The 15,384-nt window shown below is 31.6% G+C and overlaps 1 protein-coding gene across 1 annotated transcript in view; it reads left to right on the top strand.

Annotated features, from left to right (window-relative positions):
* The window catches only part of LOC145841533 (uncharacterized), a 28,567-nt gene extending 21,012 nt beyond the window's left edge, over window positions 1–7,555 (top strand). The window contains exons 17-28 of the mRNA XM_082948892.1: window positions 211–2,416; window positions 2,476–2,654; window positions 2,764–2,952; window positions 3,060–3,213; window positions 3,436–3,816; window positions 4,273–4,427; window positions 4,756–4,826; window positions 4,900–5,036; window positions 5,723–5,851; window positions 6,752–6,840; window positions 6,912–7,004; window positions 7,227–7,555. Of these exons, the coding sequence (XP_082805018.1) occupies window positions 211–2,416; window positions 2,476–2,654; window positions 2,764–2,952; window positions 3,060–3,213; window positions 3,436–3,816; window positions 4,273–4,427; window positions 4,756–4,826; window positions 4,900–5,036; window positions 5,723–5,851; window positions 6,752–6,840; window positions 6,912–7,004; window positions 7,227–7,268 (3,825 nt within the window). The 3' untranslated portion in view covers window positions 7,269–7,555. The remainder of the gene's footprint in view (window positions 1–210; window positions 2,417–2,475; window positions 2,655–2,763; window positions 2,953–3,059; window positions 3,214–3,435; window positions 3,817–4,272; window positions 4,428–4,755; window positions 4,827–4,899; window positions 5,037–5,722; window positions 5,852–6,751; window positions 6,841–6,911; window positions 7,005–7,226) is intronic.
* Window positions 7,556–15,384: the final 7,829 nt, after the last annotated feature.

A 15,384-nucleotide genomic window follows, 5' to 3' on the forward strand; every position in this document is an offset into this window, starting at 1 on the left:
CGAAAACATTGTAATACCTTGCTAATTTAAATTTTTGAGTCTTGATTGACAGTAGATGATAAAAGGCTTTCATATTTTTATAAACTTTTCTGTTTGATAGAATTTCACTAAACATGTAATCAATTTGTATGTTATTGTTTAAGAAAAACATTTTTTAATTAATTTTTCACATAATAAAACGACAAACCCTAATCTTTATTTTTATTTAAGGAAAATGAACCGCAGCAGAAAGAGCAAGATTTTTCAGATAATTACCAAAGTAATGAAAATACTGTATCATCAGTTTCGAGAAAAGCAAATTCCCATCCTAACATCAACAACTTAATTAACGGTTCTGAGTCTGACAAAAACGACGCAGATTTGAAAAACAGATCGAACTCTTGTCCTCCGATTCAAAAAGAGTTACTAAACGTCAGCACTTCAGACTTCCTGAACAAAGAGAGGCAGAGGGGCAAAAACCTTCAAGACAAAAGAACCGACGCGAGCCTGGACTCGACTTCAAGCTCGAACGAAGAAAAGGCGGAAGAGCCGCAGAAGAAAGAAAGCAGCTCGAACATCAAGAACGTTTTCGACGGCATCGTCTCCAAACTGATGGACCAAAACGCGTTCAAGGCGGGCGGCGCGAACCCACTGATGAACCAGAACCCGATGGCCAGCATCAACCCCCTGCAGCAAATGCAGCAGCAGCAGCAGGCAATGGGAATGCTCTACTCGATGCTGATCAACTCTCCGTACCAGAGTATGGCAGCTAATAACCAGCAGGGCGGCATGAACCCGACCTTCGTGCAGAACCCGTACGCGCTGCAGGCGTTCCAGCAGCAGGTGCTGGCCAACTCGCTGCTCCAGTCGCAGCAGAGAAGCAGCAGCGAGCAGGGTCTCAGCAGCCAACCGGCGCAGAAGAGCTGCCACCCGTTCGCCGCAGCGCTTCCGATGCTGAACGCCATGAAGAACCGCGTCGAAATTCCTCAAGCACCACAGGCCATGGGAGTTTCGAGCTACACTCCGACTTCGAGCTACCTGCGGAACGACTCGAAGCTGCTCGCGCCCTTCCAAAAGCAGCAGCAGGCGCAGAATAAGGTGCATGCGGGCCAGCAGCAGCCGGGCGAAGTGATCAGGAGACCTCGAACTCGAATTTCGGACGAGCAGCTGAAGATACTCAGGGAAAACTTTGACATCACCACTGTTCCGGGCGAGGAGCAGATTCAAAGCATGGCTCATCAGACGAACCTGCCTATAAAGGTCATCAAGCATTGGTTCAGAAACACCCTTTTCAAAGAAAGGCAGCGTTCCAAGGACTCTCCGTACAACTTTAACATTCCTCCTAAACTGACGCTCGATGACGCATACAACAACAAAAAGAAGTCCCAGCCGGAAAAAACTAACGAACAAGCTGTAAAGGTTCAGGAGTCAGATAAGAAATACTCGTTGGATTTGACCAAAGATGTAAAAGCTATAAACTTTAGTAATAAACTACCAGAACCAGAAAGTAACAGTTGTAAATTGAAAGACACTCTACGTATGACTTCAAACACATCGCCAAAAATAAACCCGGGCTTCAATTTGGACATAAGTCAGAACGGAGAAGATAGCAACTTGGACTTGTCTTCCTTTTTGAACGAGAACAACAATATGTCGTTTGATGGCAACTTGTCGCTTTCCGCATCCCAACGCCGACCGGCCCGAACAAAGTTCTCCGACTTTCAGCTGAACTTCCTGAAGAACCTGTTCCGCCAGAACCCCTACCCCAAGGACGAGGACCTGGACAGCCTGTCCAAGAGCCTGAACCTTTCCCAGCGCGTCATAGTGGTCTGGTTTCAGAACGCGAGGCAGAAAGCGCGCAGGCAGCTAGAGCAGCAACAAAGCTCGTCGCAGTTTCTTATGAACTTGCAACAGTCCAAACCCGAAAATGCTGAAAACAAGCTGAGCAACCCCTCAAGCTCCAGCTTGACATTCGTAGCGCCTTTGGAAAACAAAGATGAACAAATCAACTCGTTTGTAAAAAATTTGTCATCGAACGAGGCTGCTTCAGAAAACAACGATGCTGCTTCTAACCTAGCCTCGAATGCTTCGAAAAATGAAAACGAAAGAAACAACAGCGATTATCAAAAAAGGCTGTTGTTGATGTTCGAGCATTTAACCCGAATGGGAAGCATGAAGCAAAACAACGTTGACTCAAACGGTTCCACCGGAATCAGCAGCAAAAACAATCACATGGAAAAAGTCAACGAAGGCATCAACAGAGGAGCGGAACATTCGCAAAAGGGAAGCTTCCAATTACCGATGATTTCTTCTCACCAGAAACAAAGCAGCCAGCAACTGAAGCGCACATATGCTATGTCTGCCATGAACCAAATACCTTCGGCGGCATACGGCAATCAGACCGTGCTTCCCACCCAAGACTACAATTTCTCTAAAGGTAAATAATATTGTAATTACTGTTGTTGTTCGTGTACTGAACGTTAAATTTATTTGTAGCGCAAATCGATGAGAAAAACGCAAGCATGGCGCACAAAGAATCGAAGCGTCTTAGAACTACAATAACTTCGGACCAACTGAAAATATTGTACGATTATTACAACAACGACCACAGCCCGTCTCGAAAAGTCATCGAGCAGATAGCGCAAGAAGTCGACCTTAAAAAAAGAGTCGTGCAGGTAAAATATTTTTTAGTACACTTTTCTTTGAATTTTTTTTTTTAATTTTAAACGTTTTTAGTTTGTTTTAACAAAACTGCAGATCGCTTAAGTTTCAATCAACTTGCAGGTGTGGTTTCAAAACACCAGAGCCCGGCAAAGAAAAGGGCAGGGCCGCTCGGGCCTGCCCAACAGGTTCATCAACAACTCGAGCTCGCTGAGAGTGGGAACGCACTCGAGCTCGATGCTGCATTCTCACGACGACCTCGAGAACCACATGCGCTCGATGCAGAGCGAGAAGCCCATGTTCACGTCGCAGGTAAACATGCAATGCAATAAACACAAGCATCCGATTGTGTGCGCCGACCGCAAAACTCGAAAGTTGTGAACTAAAAGCTTTTTTAACGAATCGAATAACTTTCACAGTTGCCACTCAAAACACAAAACATCGGCGAGAGTGCATTAACAAGCAGCAGCGCTTCAAACAGTTACTCTGCAGACAAGCCCGCGCTACAAGCCACCGCCAGAGTAATTCCAAACAACAAATCTGCAATATCGTCTTTCAATTTTCGTCACGAAGGTAAGTGGAAACAACATTTGGCTTGTGGATAAGTTACCTTTTGGTCGTGTTGTTAGTGAAAACAAATTTAGCATGAGAAAAAACGGCATACGCCATGAACTAGCTTACGACATATTTGTTTCTATGTTACTCAACTAACTTTGAATTAAAAACAACTTTGCATAAAAGCAAAACAAAATATTAAATTAGCCGCCACGATCAATCCTTCAATGTTTTCAGCAGATTTCGAAAGGTCAACCGGCTACGGCAAAGCGGAGCCTCAGAGCAGCAACTTCCAGCAGAGCTTCAACAACCCGCTGAGCCTGGTGAGCAAGGCATATGGGGCGGATCGATTCGAGAACTCACCCACCCTCTTGAATCACATGGATTTGAGCGCGAAGACGGCGACATCGGCTGCGCAACCGCAGGTAAGCGGAAAAATGAAGGAGCTGTTCGCCAACAACCACAACAACTCGAACTCGTCGTTCGTCGATCACAACAGTGCTGGTGATCCGCTGCAGCTTTTCGGCAAGATCGGAGGCCCGCTGAGCTTTGCAAGCAGTCAGGGCTCGAAGGAGGAAGCGACGAAAGTGCAAAGAGGAGCGCTGTCACAAAGCTTGTTAGGTGAGTGTGTAATAGCCAATATGATATTACTTTCTGATATTAAACAATAAAAATAAAAAACGCGATTAAAAGTTCTATAACGTACGGTTTTTAAAACAAGTATTAAAATAACGTAACATAAACAAACCAAAGCTCTCTTTCCCTTTTACATTGCTCGATGAAAAAGTAGAGCTTTTGACGTGAGCACATATTAACTTTTGAAAGTTGACCAAGCTGCAATGAGCAGACAACTGACCTATATTCGCACCCGCCTCGGCTATAAACTGGTGACATATAGACCATCGACAGTTGTTGGCAGCAACAAATCTGTTGCACAGAAAAATGTAATAACGATGACGGCTTCCGCGCCGCTGCTGATAATGAAGTTCGCTGCCCGACAAACATCATTGCACTTGCGCTCTTTTCATTTTGCGCTAGCTAGTTCGTTAGTGACGATCAATATAATGAAATTGACAGGTGCTGCTGGTGGTGAGCAAAAGCGGCATCGAACGCACTTGTCAGTGGCGCAAATCAGGGTTATGAGATCGTGCTTCCGAAACTGCAGGAACCCGAGCTTGAGCGAGTGCGAGGTGATGGCGAACGCGATCGGGCTGGAGAAGAGAGTCGTGCAAGTGAGTCCTTTGGTTGTATGTATTTATTATTAAAAGTTAATTGGTTTTATTAATAATTACTGAAAAATATTTGAAAAAAAAAGTTAATATAGTTGCTACAGAAAATCTTTTATATCAATTATTGTTTTATGTATCATTTGAATAAAAAAATAATAGATACTCTATTTTGATTATTTTAGCGTGCTAAAAAATTACTTTTTGTTAAAATGTTTTAAAAAAGATACTTTGCATTATAACGGTTATATCAGACTCATTTTTTCTTTTTGACACGTAAATTTAAAAAAAAATAGTTTTGCCTTTTTAATAAAATATATGTTACTGTTCGCAGGTCTGGTTCCAAAACACCAGGTCCAGAGAGCGCAAGCAACAAGACTTCCAGTCACGTGACTTTGTCGACGGGTTAGTGGTGTTTTGTTGAAAAGCTCATGGAAACAAATTGTTAGTGATTTAATACTTTTGCTTTTACTTACAGAATTCAAGTTGCCACCCAGTGCGGTATTTGCGACCCGAAAGTCGCCTTCAGCAGCGTTAATCACGCGAGGAGCCACCTACTGTCGCACCAGCACATCGTTCGGCTGAAGGCAGCCATCGAAAGCGGTGAAGATTTCGGTTAGTCTTATTTCCTAAATTATCTTTAATCACATAACTGTTATAAAATGGAGTAAGCGCGATTAGCTACTTAGTGTTACGCAGACATCATAAAAATTCACTTTCTTCGATAACAAAAGAGAACATGGCTTTCAGTTTGACAGTTTTAGCTTTAGTATTTATAAAGTACAATTTGTTTCTTTTTTATTGTACTAGTGATTAATGTTATATAAACAACATAAGTATTAATTAAATTATATCATTTATGTTTACATAGGATGTGACTTTCGTTAATATGATGTATAATTAAAGACTTTAATTTTTCTTTTAGTATTAATTAATCTTTAAAAACAAAAAAAAAATACAAGAAAAAGTCATTACAGTTTTTTTGTAATTATCTGAAACTCTTCTTCAAACTTTAATCTGAGTTCATCTAACTTATTAATTTAAATTAGTTTAACTTCTTTCTTTTTCAACATTACGTAGCACAGCATGTAATAACCTTTTCCATTACCAGCTTAAAAGCAGCCTTATAAAGGTATATTTTAAGCAAAAAACTACTTTTCCATCTCGTAAAAACTAATAAGTTTGTCGAAGAAAACAGTAGCTGTAAATAATTAAACACGCCGTTAACTACTCACTGCGAGTTTTTTTTTTAGTTTTGCTCGTGTTCAGGGCGCTAAAATAATCACTCAAATTTTTTTAAGCTTACAGCGGCAAGGCAGGCAGCCCCTGTAGCTCCTATGACGAAATATACGACGACGACGGAGTGCCACCTGCGTACGAAAATAACAACTCGGTAGCAAGTATTCAAAACGCCTGCAGTATTGAAAAAGGTGAGAGAAGCCAACTGCTTCGTTTGAAACTCTAAACTGTTGTAATGCTTTGCGCGTATAAAACTCATATACATTATAAGTAGTTAGTGAAAATCCCAAGTATTGATAAATTTTAGAGAAAATTAGATTAATACTTTTTTGCATTGAAACATTTAAAAATTGTAATTTATTTGCGCAATTAATAAACTTTAATACCATGTACAACTGCAATAAGCATAAAAACAAAAAAAAAACGATGAATAAATTAGCTTACTATTTAAATGTTTTCAGGAGAATTTAATTATTTTTAAAAATTTTATGAAGAAAAATTATGGCATTAACATATATATATATATATATATATATATATGTATGTATATCAACTAATTTCTAACAAGTTAGTCGTAAAAAGGAAGTACAAAGTTAATAAGTATAAAACAACTACGCATATTAAAGTATACTACTAAAACCAATATTAACTAATTGTTACTAAAATTAGCTTATTAGCTTCCGTTCAAAACTATTCTTGGCTTTCTATTTGAAAATTTTTCCGTTGTTTTTTTAATAATAAAATTATTAAAAAACAAAATTCAAAATTTTATAGCATTAAAATTTTCAAATTTTAATTAAGTCTTTGTAATGCGAGCTGAAAGTAATTTTTCTCATACCGATATCACGTTGTGCAGCTGGTATTACTTTAGCACGTAAAATTATAAGAAAAAATTTGGTCAACACAAACAAAAGTAAATTGATTTGTCCCAACTCTTTTATATAAAAGATAATATTCCCTGGTCAAAAAACTCTTATTAAATCAGCTTAGACAAAAGGTTAACGCACAAAAAAGTTCGTTGTGTTTTCGCGATGACATAAATTTTTAATAAAGCTTGACTGGAGCATAAACTTAACTTTTAATTAATTCAGGTAAACCAACCATGGCAGAAAATAATAAAAGTACAAAAACCAATTTAGAAGCGTTCAATTTTCTGCAAAACATGAACGCTCCCAACAGCGTAAGTCGAAGTTTTTTGCAGTTCTCAACGATATTTAGCTTAATGTTTATTAAATTGTAATGTTTCTACAGAAACGATCCATGGAAATAGATACAAATGAGGTGGAAAAGAACAGGCTACAGCAGCAGGCCGCCATTTATCAGAAGCTCATGCAGCAATTTTCGGTACGTTAATTAGCATTCATAAAGCACTAAACAGTTGACATTAGCTTAAAAATGTTTGCTCTGAAGTTAAAATTGAATTTAATATTAAACATAAATAAATAAGTTATAACTTTCAAATTTTTCTCAACACAATAATTATTGTTCAAAAACTAGCGTTTCAGCTAGTTTATTGAAAAGAACTAACTGAGTATGAGTTCATATCCAATTTTTATTTTACTTCAGCAAATGCAACAAAACGCCAACAAGCAACATCAACAAGACTAGAGAGTGGCAAACATTGTGAAAGTGAAATCAATAAAGTCATCAAGCAGCAATGACAACCTCCCTCTCGAAAACTTGTGATGCTTGCAAAGATGAGTCCGTCCAATGAAAGAGTGGCAATGGAGTTGCCAATTATTTTTCGTGTTCACCATCGAAAGTGGCGTTGTCCAAATTTTTATCATCATTTTGCGCCCTGCTTTGACAACACAATATAATATATGTAGGTGGATTTACATACAAACACGCGTATATGTGTGTAATGATTATCGACTCTGCAGCCTTCAAAGTCAAGTTTTATTACTTTTTGGTTTGATGCGCGTCGCAAATAACTTCTATTTGTTTGACATTTTAATGTTTTTTTTTCTGTTGTTTGATTACTTTCATGTAACTTACTTTTTGATATCTAATAGAACTTGATATTTCGTAGTTGTAGAGTATCTTTTTAAGCTGTTTTTTTCAAATAAGAAAGTTTAACAGAATTTTTTAGCATGCTATATAACTATTTTTATTTATTGTACTTTTTTATTTATACTTGTTGCAAACTTGTTGTAAAAAAAATTTAAAAAAAAATTAATGTTTAAAATGTAGCACTCACTTTAAGCTAGTTTTGAAATTTGTAAAGTACTCCAAGTTGACACAGACTTCTAGTAACATTTTGTACTAGACTTTCTATTTAACCTGACGTATATTTTTGAATAGTTTTTCCGAACTACCACTGTAAGTAACATGCTGAGGTCGATACACAAATTTGCTAGTTCAAGCTTTTACACATAGATCCACTAATTTAACTGTTTGTTTATACAATATCTCAAAAACTTATCAAAGGATACAGTACTTATTAAGAAACTTTTCGAAATATTTTAAAATTAAACTATTTTAGTCATTATTTATTGTTGTTCCTATTCATTTTGACCTTTTGCTATAACACGTTTCTTTTATAACTTATTTTTAATTTTAAATCCTTTCCGTCCTTAATTAGTTCTTGTCGTATTCAAAAATGTAGGTATTAGTTCTATGTGTGTTATTTAAGTTTTTGCATTAGGCACTTTTAATACGTCCATGCTTTTAATGGGATTATAGAAGTAGCATTGCTCAAAGATTAAGCTTAAATTTTTTGACCTTTAAATTTTAATACCAATTAAACTACCAGTTTAAAGTATTCTGTTTGGGTGAGAACCTAAAAAAACTTCATTTTTTTGAGTCCATCGGTTTATTATTTTTATGTTGTCAGTTTTTTTTTTTGCTCTAGGTGTTTTTTGTAACTCATTTTATTTTTATAATAATACTTTTTTGTCTCAACTTTTGAACCTTTTCATAAGTTTGCTTAAAAACCAAGTTTAATGCAGTATGTTATTTTATTTTTAAGTAACAATTTAATTTAAGACCAAAATATGCTATAATGCTTTAAGTATTGTTTCATTTGGACCATAAAATAGATCATTTTATGTTTATGTGATTGTTTTTTTTTTTGTAAAAATCGTGAATTGTATTTATTTTAATAAAATATAAACAAAACTCTTGCTTTAAGTTAATATCAAAACGTCATATGGTAAACTTTGAAAAAAATAGATTGATTTCACAAACATTTAACTGCATTTTAAGGTAAAAACCTCCTTAATTAAAATAAGAAGCTTTGCACATTTTTAAGTTTGTTTAGGTTTAAAGATTTGCTATTAAATTTCACATTTTTGTTATATTTTGGATGGGAAAATATATTTAAATTTCAAAAAACTCAAAAAGAAATCATTTTTTTATTAAATTAATAGTTAAATTTATAATAATATAACTGTAATTAAAAACTAAAAGAGCTTGGTGTCAAGAAAAAAAAAACAATCTTAAATATTTTAAGATAGTTGTAAAATCATTTGGTAAGTTGAAAACAAGGTTTTGTAAACAATTTTTTAAGTTGAAGATAAGTTAAATAAGTAAATTCATTCAAACTTAAAATCAATTTGAAAAGAACCATAAAACTTATTTTTAGCTATAAGTGTACACACTTTCAGTTCTTTAATAAAAGATAATAAATTCAATATAAATAATTTACTAAGAAGTTTTATTTAAAAGCCAAAAGTGCTCTAAAAATCATAGATAAGGTACAGTAGAACTTGTAGAAACAAGTTAGTAATAAATATCTATAAAGAACAAATAAGTATAATTGTAAGCAATCGAAACAGCTTATAATTGCTTAAACTTCATTAGTACGTCACACTAACTTTATAAATAAATTTTTACTCTAAGAAAGATGTAAATGTATAAGTCCATTATGTAACAAAATTATAAATTTCAAGTTTAATACACAAAATTATGTTGCTTTAAACACAATTTAAAGGAAAAAGTAGCAACTATATAAATACTATACATGTAGTTTTTGAAGATATCAAATAAATAAAATTCAAAATATGTTTTGAGCAAATAAAGACATATGTTTTTTGTTTGGTTTATATTTCTTAAATAATACTTTCTAGTACATACTTAAACTTTTTCTTAACTACATAGGCATGGTTCATTGCTTATATTTTCATAAAGTTGGATCATGCTATTAATATGACAGTGAATACCTTACTTTAGTTTACTAAACTAAAGTAGATTTATTCCATTTATATAATTTAAAATTACAAACTTGACGACATAAATTTTGTCAGCAGTTTAAATTACATAAAACATACCAACAAATAAAAGTAGATGCTTCTGAAACGCTTTGACAAACATACTTCTTAAAAAATTAACAAAGGAATCAATAAAAAACCCAAATGATAAACGCTGACAGATATTTAGCAAACCAAGAAAAACCTGTGAAAAAAAACTTTTCACGCCGTTTTTTCAATAAAAAGCGTTAAATAAAAGTTTTGTTTATCACTAAAACTTTGATGGCATTAGCATCATCACATTCATTTATAAATGTCAATTCATTTGGGCTGTCATACTGTTGAATAACGGCGTTATTCCTGCTTTAGTTTTTTAAATACGCTATTTCGCCGATCGAAACGCAATAGAAACTGCACATCGGTTTGTTGGGAGGAAACGGTGCGTGAGTTGATCATCGTTCAACTTTTTTGTCTTTGCCTTTAAAATCCTGCGTTTTTTAATTTCAGTCGAAAACATAAGCTCTAACAATTTTTTGACACAAACCAATGTTAGATGCTCAACATTGTGTAGAGCCGTTCGAGTTGTTGCGATTTGACATTTGTTATACAAAACATTTTCGTTCTTTTTTTTATATCGACCGGTTTTATTTATGAACAAACTGAGTGTTTGCACCTTTTGAAAGTATAATTTAATCTTATAAAATGTTGCGTGATGTTTTGGTTACAGTCTAAATATACATGGAAACACATGCAAACGCATTCGCTACAAGTATTGCTATGTCGATGAATGTCATTTTTTAGTAACATTTTCAAACTTTATATGTCACAAACTTAGCACAAATGTAAAAATACTTTTTTTTATTATATTCAAACAAAAATGTGTTTTGAACATGATTTGTTTGCAAAAATGACATTAGACTGACAAAAGGTATTGGCTGCTTAATAAAAAGTCGAGTTTAAAATACAAAAGATAAAAGTTTGTTGTTTTGAAAACTTCAGTGAAATGGTTTAAGTGATATGGAATTTCTACGAGCTAACTTAACGGTTTTTTGGTATAAAGTTTGTTCTTAAAGTACACATAAATATATAAACTTTGTGTATTTTGTTTTTAAGAAGAAAAACTAAAGGTTACATTTTAGTGATTAACATTATTAGATACGTTAGGAAAAAATGTAGTTTTTTATAAAGCGTGTTTTAAAACTTGTTTAATATCTACACCACAAAGCAACAGCTTCGAAAATTACTTGTATAACGCTTAATAATAAACTAATTAACTAATTGGTTGTTTTCGATACGATACTACTTTTTCGATTTTAAATAACTTTGTTTTCAAAACAAAACGCTTGTAAACAAAATTAAAAAATTATTTGATTATTTAGGATTCATTTTTTTATTAAATGTACAACTTGTAGATTCTAAAAAAACATGAGTTGGTAACTATTTCCAATATTTGTTCCAATAAACAGACTATGAAACTGATTTTTCTCAAAAACTATAATCATACATTTTTAAGTTGTCTTTCTTGCTCTTTTTTTTACTATCTTTTGGTTCTTATTAAGTTGATCTTGTACTTATAATTTTCCTTGTGTACACAAGTGCTCTCTAAAAAGCAAAGACTATATTATATATTTATACAGTATACAGTGTTTGGATTTTTCTAAGAAAATTAGTCATTTAATAAATTTATAAACTTATCATTTACGAGTTATTTTTAGGAAAATGTAAAGACTAAATTCCAAGAACTTACGGAAATGAACTATTTCTTAGAAGTTGCTAAAGTAGGTAACTTCCTCATTACAATATATTACTTAAATAAAATAAAATAGGTTGGTTTGTTTTTATTTCAATTTATTGTTGAAATAAGAATGACGTTTTTTAACTCAATGATAAATATATGACAAAATACATTTAAGAATGCTAGCATCGAATTTATTTTAAACTTTATTATTATATGTGTTACTTTAAATTGTATGTGTTTTTATGTATAAACAACAGTACCAACGAAATAACTGTAAAACTTCTTATACAAACTCAAAACACAACAACAATTACTGCTTGTCTGAAGGCACGAAAAAAACTCAAATAACACAAGTTTTAATTGTCACTGCGAAAGAACAGGTTGAAAAATCAATCATCTAATCTTTATTTCTGTTCTTCTGCACAGCCAACAAGCAGCAACCGAACATAAAAGCAACTACACGTAATAAGCTTGAATAATGCCAATCAAGTCGCTTTGCGCTTACCAGTTCAAGGGTCGCTCGCTCCCGCTTATTCGAGGTCGCAATCTTCTATTCAGAGCTTGATTGTTCTTCTGTCAATCAGCTGGTATTTCGATTTTAACAACATAATTGTTGCGCAGAACTGGAAATTAAAAAAAAAAACTTTGAGAGTTTCTTTAGGTTGAAAACAAATGTTGAGGTGTGTTTTTTAATTGATTCTATCATAACTTACTTGATTTAAGAATCGCAGTATTTTATCATAACATATTATTTAAATTAATGAACTTTATGTGCTAGATTTTTATAGTTTACTAGTATCAGTTTAATTTAAACTAATATATAGATTTATTTTATAAGTTATCCAGAAATGTTTCATACTAAAAAAATTTTAGAACACTTGTACTGTCAAAACTTAAAAACTCTACAGCTTTGAAGCAAAAAAAAAGGCTATGTTCAAAGCAAAATTTCAAACTTTCAAAGCTGCAAAAATAGATATAACTATCTAAATTAGTCTGTCATATTGCTACATTACTCAATTATTTTAAGAATTTATTAAATCGTAAACAACTATAAGCTTACAAATTACTATATATAGTATATATAATATTTTACTAAAACATTAAATACACGTTCGTATTACTAAAATAAAACTTAAATAGTTTGTTAAATGTTTATATAAGTAATCTAGTCTAAGTATGTTTAACATTATAAATGGTTAGTTTGTCTTTTTTTAATTTAAACATTATTTACTAAAATTACTAGAATTAACTTCAGTATATTTTTTAAATGAATACTTTACTTTTAAACTTAAGCTTAATTATGAAACGTTGACACTGAAACAATCTAGTAAGGCTTACAAAAATTTAAAAAATAAAGTTTGAAACAGATTATAAATATTTCAAATTTTACAGTAAAACATTTGTAGTACTCTAAAAACTTTTATTACAAAAGCTAAATTTTACAGTTTTGCTTTAGTTCAACCTGTTTAAATAGTTGTAACATAATTTTTTACTGCATTTAAAAATTTTTTAATAATTTTAATTTATACGTTTTGATATGTATCGTGACTTCTACCAATCGTTATACTTAGTTTACACACAACTAAAAAGGTTACAATTTAAGTTCATGATTTTATTAAGTAAACTGCTGACATATATTAGTTCTTGATCGTTTTAGCTCATTAAAAACAACGGTCGATATAAAGTTAAACTACTTTGTTAAGTTCACAATAATTAACTGATAATTGACCAGTGTCAGTGACCAATAATTACAACTTCAAAATAAGTAAATTCGGAAAAGGTGTGGTACAAAGTTGCATCAATTATCGTTGATTATAATAAGGACGCTTAAGTAATCTGCAGTTGTTAATACAGTATCTTAAAATGTACATTTGTCATCAAATACAAATTAGTAACGCAAAAAAATATTTTAAATATTACTCATTGCAAATAGTTTTAGTTTAAAAGGACCCTTTTTTAAACCAAGTTTCCTTACTATTTTTTTTTTGTCAATGTGTTCTCATTACTTTGTAATGTTTTTATTCGTACTATCTTTTTAAAGCAAATGTTTTCGGAAAAGTAATACTTTGTGAGATGTTTTATTTAATGCAACAAGAGTTTACTTAGAACATTTGACACCTAAACTATGTTTTTTTTTAATCACAAAAAAAGTACATAGTTTGATAAGATGTAATTATTAGAATTAAAAAAAGGAAAATATTTTCAGATAAACCTTTCACGAAGTAGCTAAAAGATTAAAGTGTTAGAATTCTAACATGCCCAATTTAATGTAAATTATGTTATTAACTAAATTTTCGCAAATTGTTGTAAGTAGATTGAATTAGCATTACTTTTAGTGCAAGGATCAAAGTATTGATAACTCTGTAGTATTTCTAAATTAAGCATATCAAATTGTTAAATACAGTTTTTTCAACCTCTTATACTTTATACTTCTATTAAGCTAATATAATGTCATTACAGCTATATAAAAATATATATAATAAATTAAGCCTTTAAGTTTTTATTTAAACATTCTACCACAAATACTACAGTAGTTTTATGTCTATAATATTAAAATCGTTTTAAATTTACTTCTAATTCTTTTACAAAACTTTTTCTTATTAATGATATAATAATTAACATAATATTTGGTTAAGAAAACTTTACTTTCTTTACTGTAAGTAAGAACTTTCAAATATTGAGCACTCAGCTTTAATTTTACCACTTTTTTGATACATAGATAAATAGCTAGAATTTTTGTGATGTTATAAGACTAAATAACTTTAAGTAAGTAAGAATAAAAATTCAAGTGTTTATTATCTTTTGTAAATACCTCAATATATTATAAATAGTATGAAATAATAAAAAAACACTAAATGTAACGACTAATATTTTAAGCATTAAATACGTTGCAAAAAACATTCTAGGATTTTTTTTTGTTAAACTAAATTCAAAATTGCAGATACAAAAAAAAAAGTCATAATTTGTTAAAAGACAATAACCAAAGTCTATTATGTATTATGGTGAAAAATCATAGAAAGCAAACTAAATAAAAACTTTTATTTAATACTTAAGTTTTAAAAAGAATCTATAAATTTGTGTTAATGTTTATTTATTACTTTTATAAAAAGCAAATTATTAATTTAGTAAGTCTTAATTTAAAAATTAATACTTTTAAAGATCTATGGTATTTAGTAACTAACATCTAACTAAGCGGCACATTTATACTTTTAATTCGGTTTCTAGCAGTGTGTATGTCACAATACAAGAATAACATTGGTCAGATGTCTAAGACAAATGGATAATAATCATACAGAAACTATTATTAATTTATCTGATTAATTTTGAAGCTAGATGAATATATTTACGACAATAACTGATCTAGGCTGTCAAAATTTTAAAACAAAAAGTAGCAAACTACTACTAAAAATTCTTAATGCTTTAAAAGTAGATTTTAGGAAGTAACATAATGGTAAAGAACTGTTTGGTGTTACGTAAGTTTAATTTCATTTTACAAACTTCAGTTATCTAAATTCCTTTGTTTTTTTTTCAATACTTTAAATTAAAATGATTTTAACGTACCTTGTTTTAATCAAATTTTTTATGATTTTGTTTAAATTTTTAATCATATATTTTTTACTAAAATCATTCTTATTTGTTTTATCTACGCTCAATTATATACAATGTTTTTTTTAAGTAATTTCTAGGACCTAGGTAATTCTTTTATTTTTAATTCATTATTATCTACCAAAAATAACGACATTAAAATATATTGAGATATATTGGTTTTCAACAAAAACAAGGCTCTTATAGCAAA

This window comes from Thalia democratica, chromosome 7 (genome assembly GCF_965202585.1).
Source record: "Thalia democratica chromosome 7, ktThaDemo2.hap1.1, whole genome shotgun sequence".
NCBI lineage: Eukaryota > Metazoa > Chordata > Thaliacea > Salpida > Salpidae > Thalia > Thalia democratica.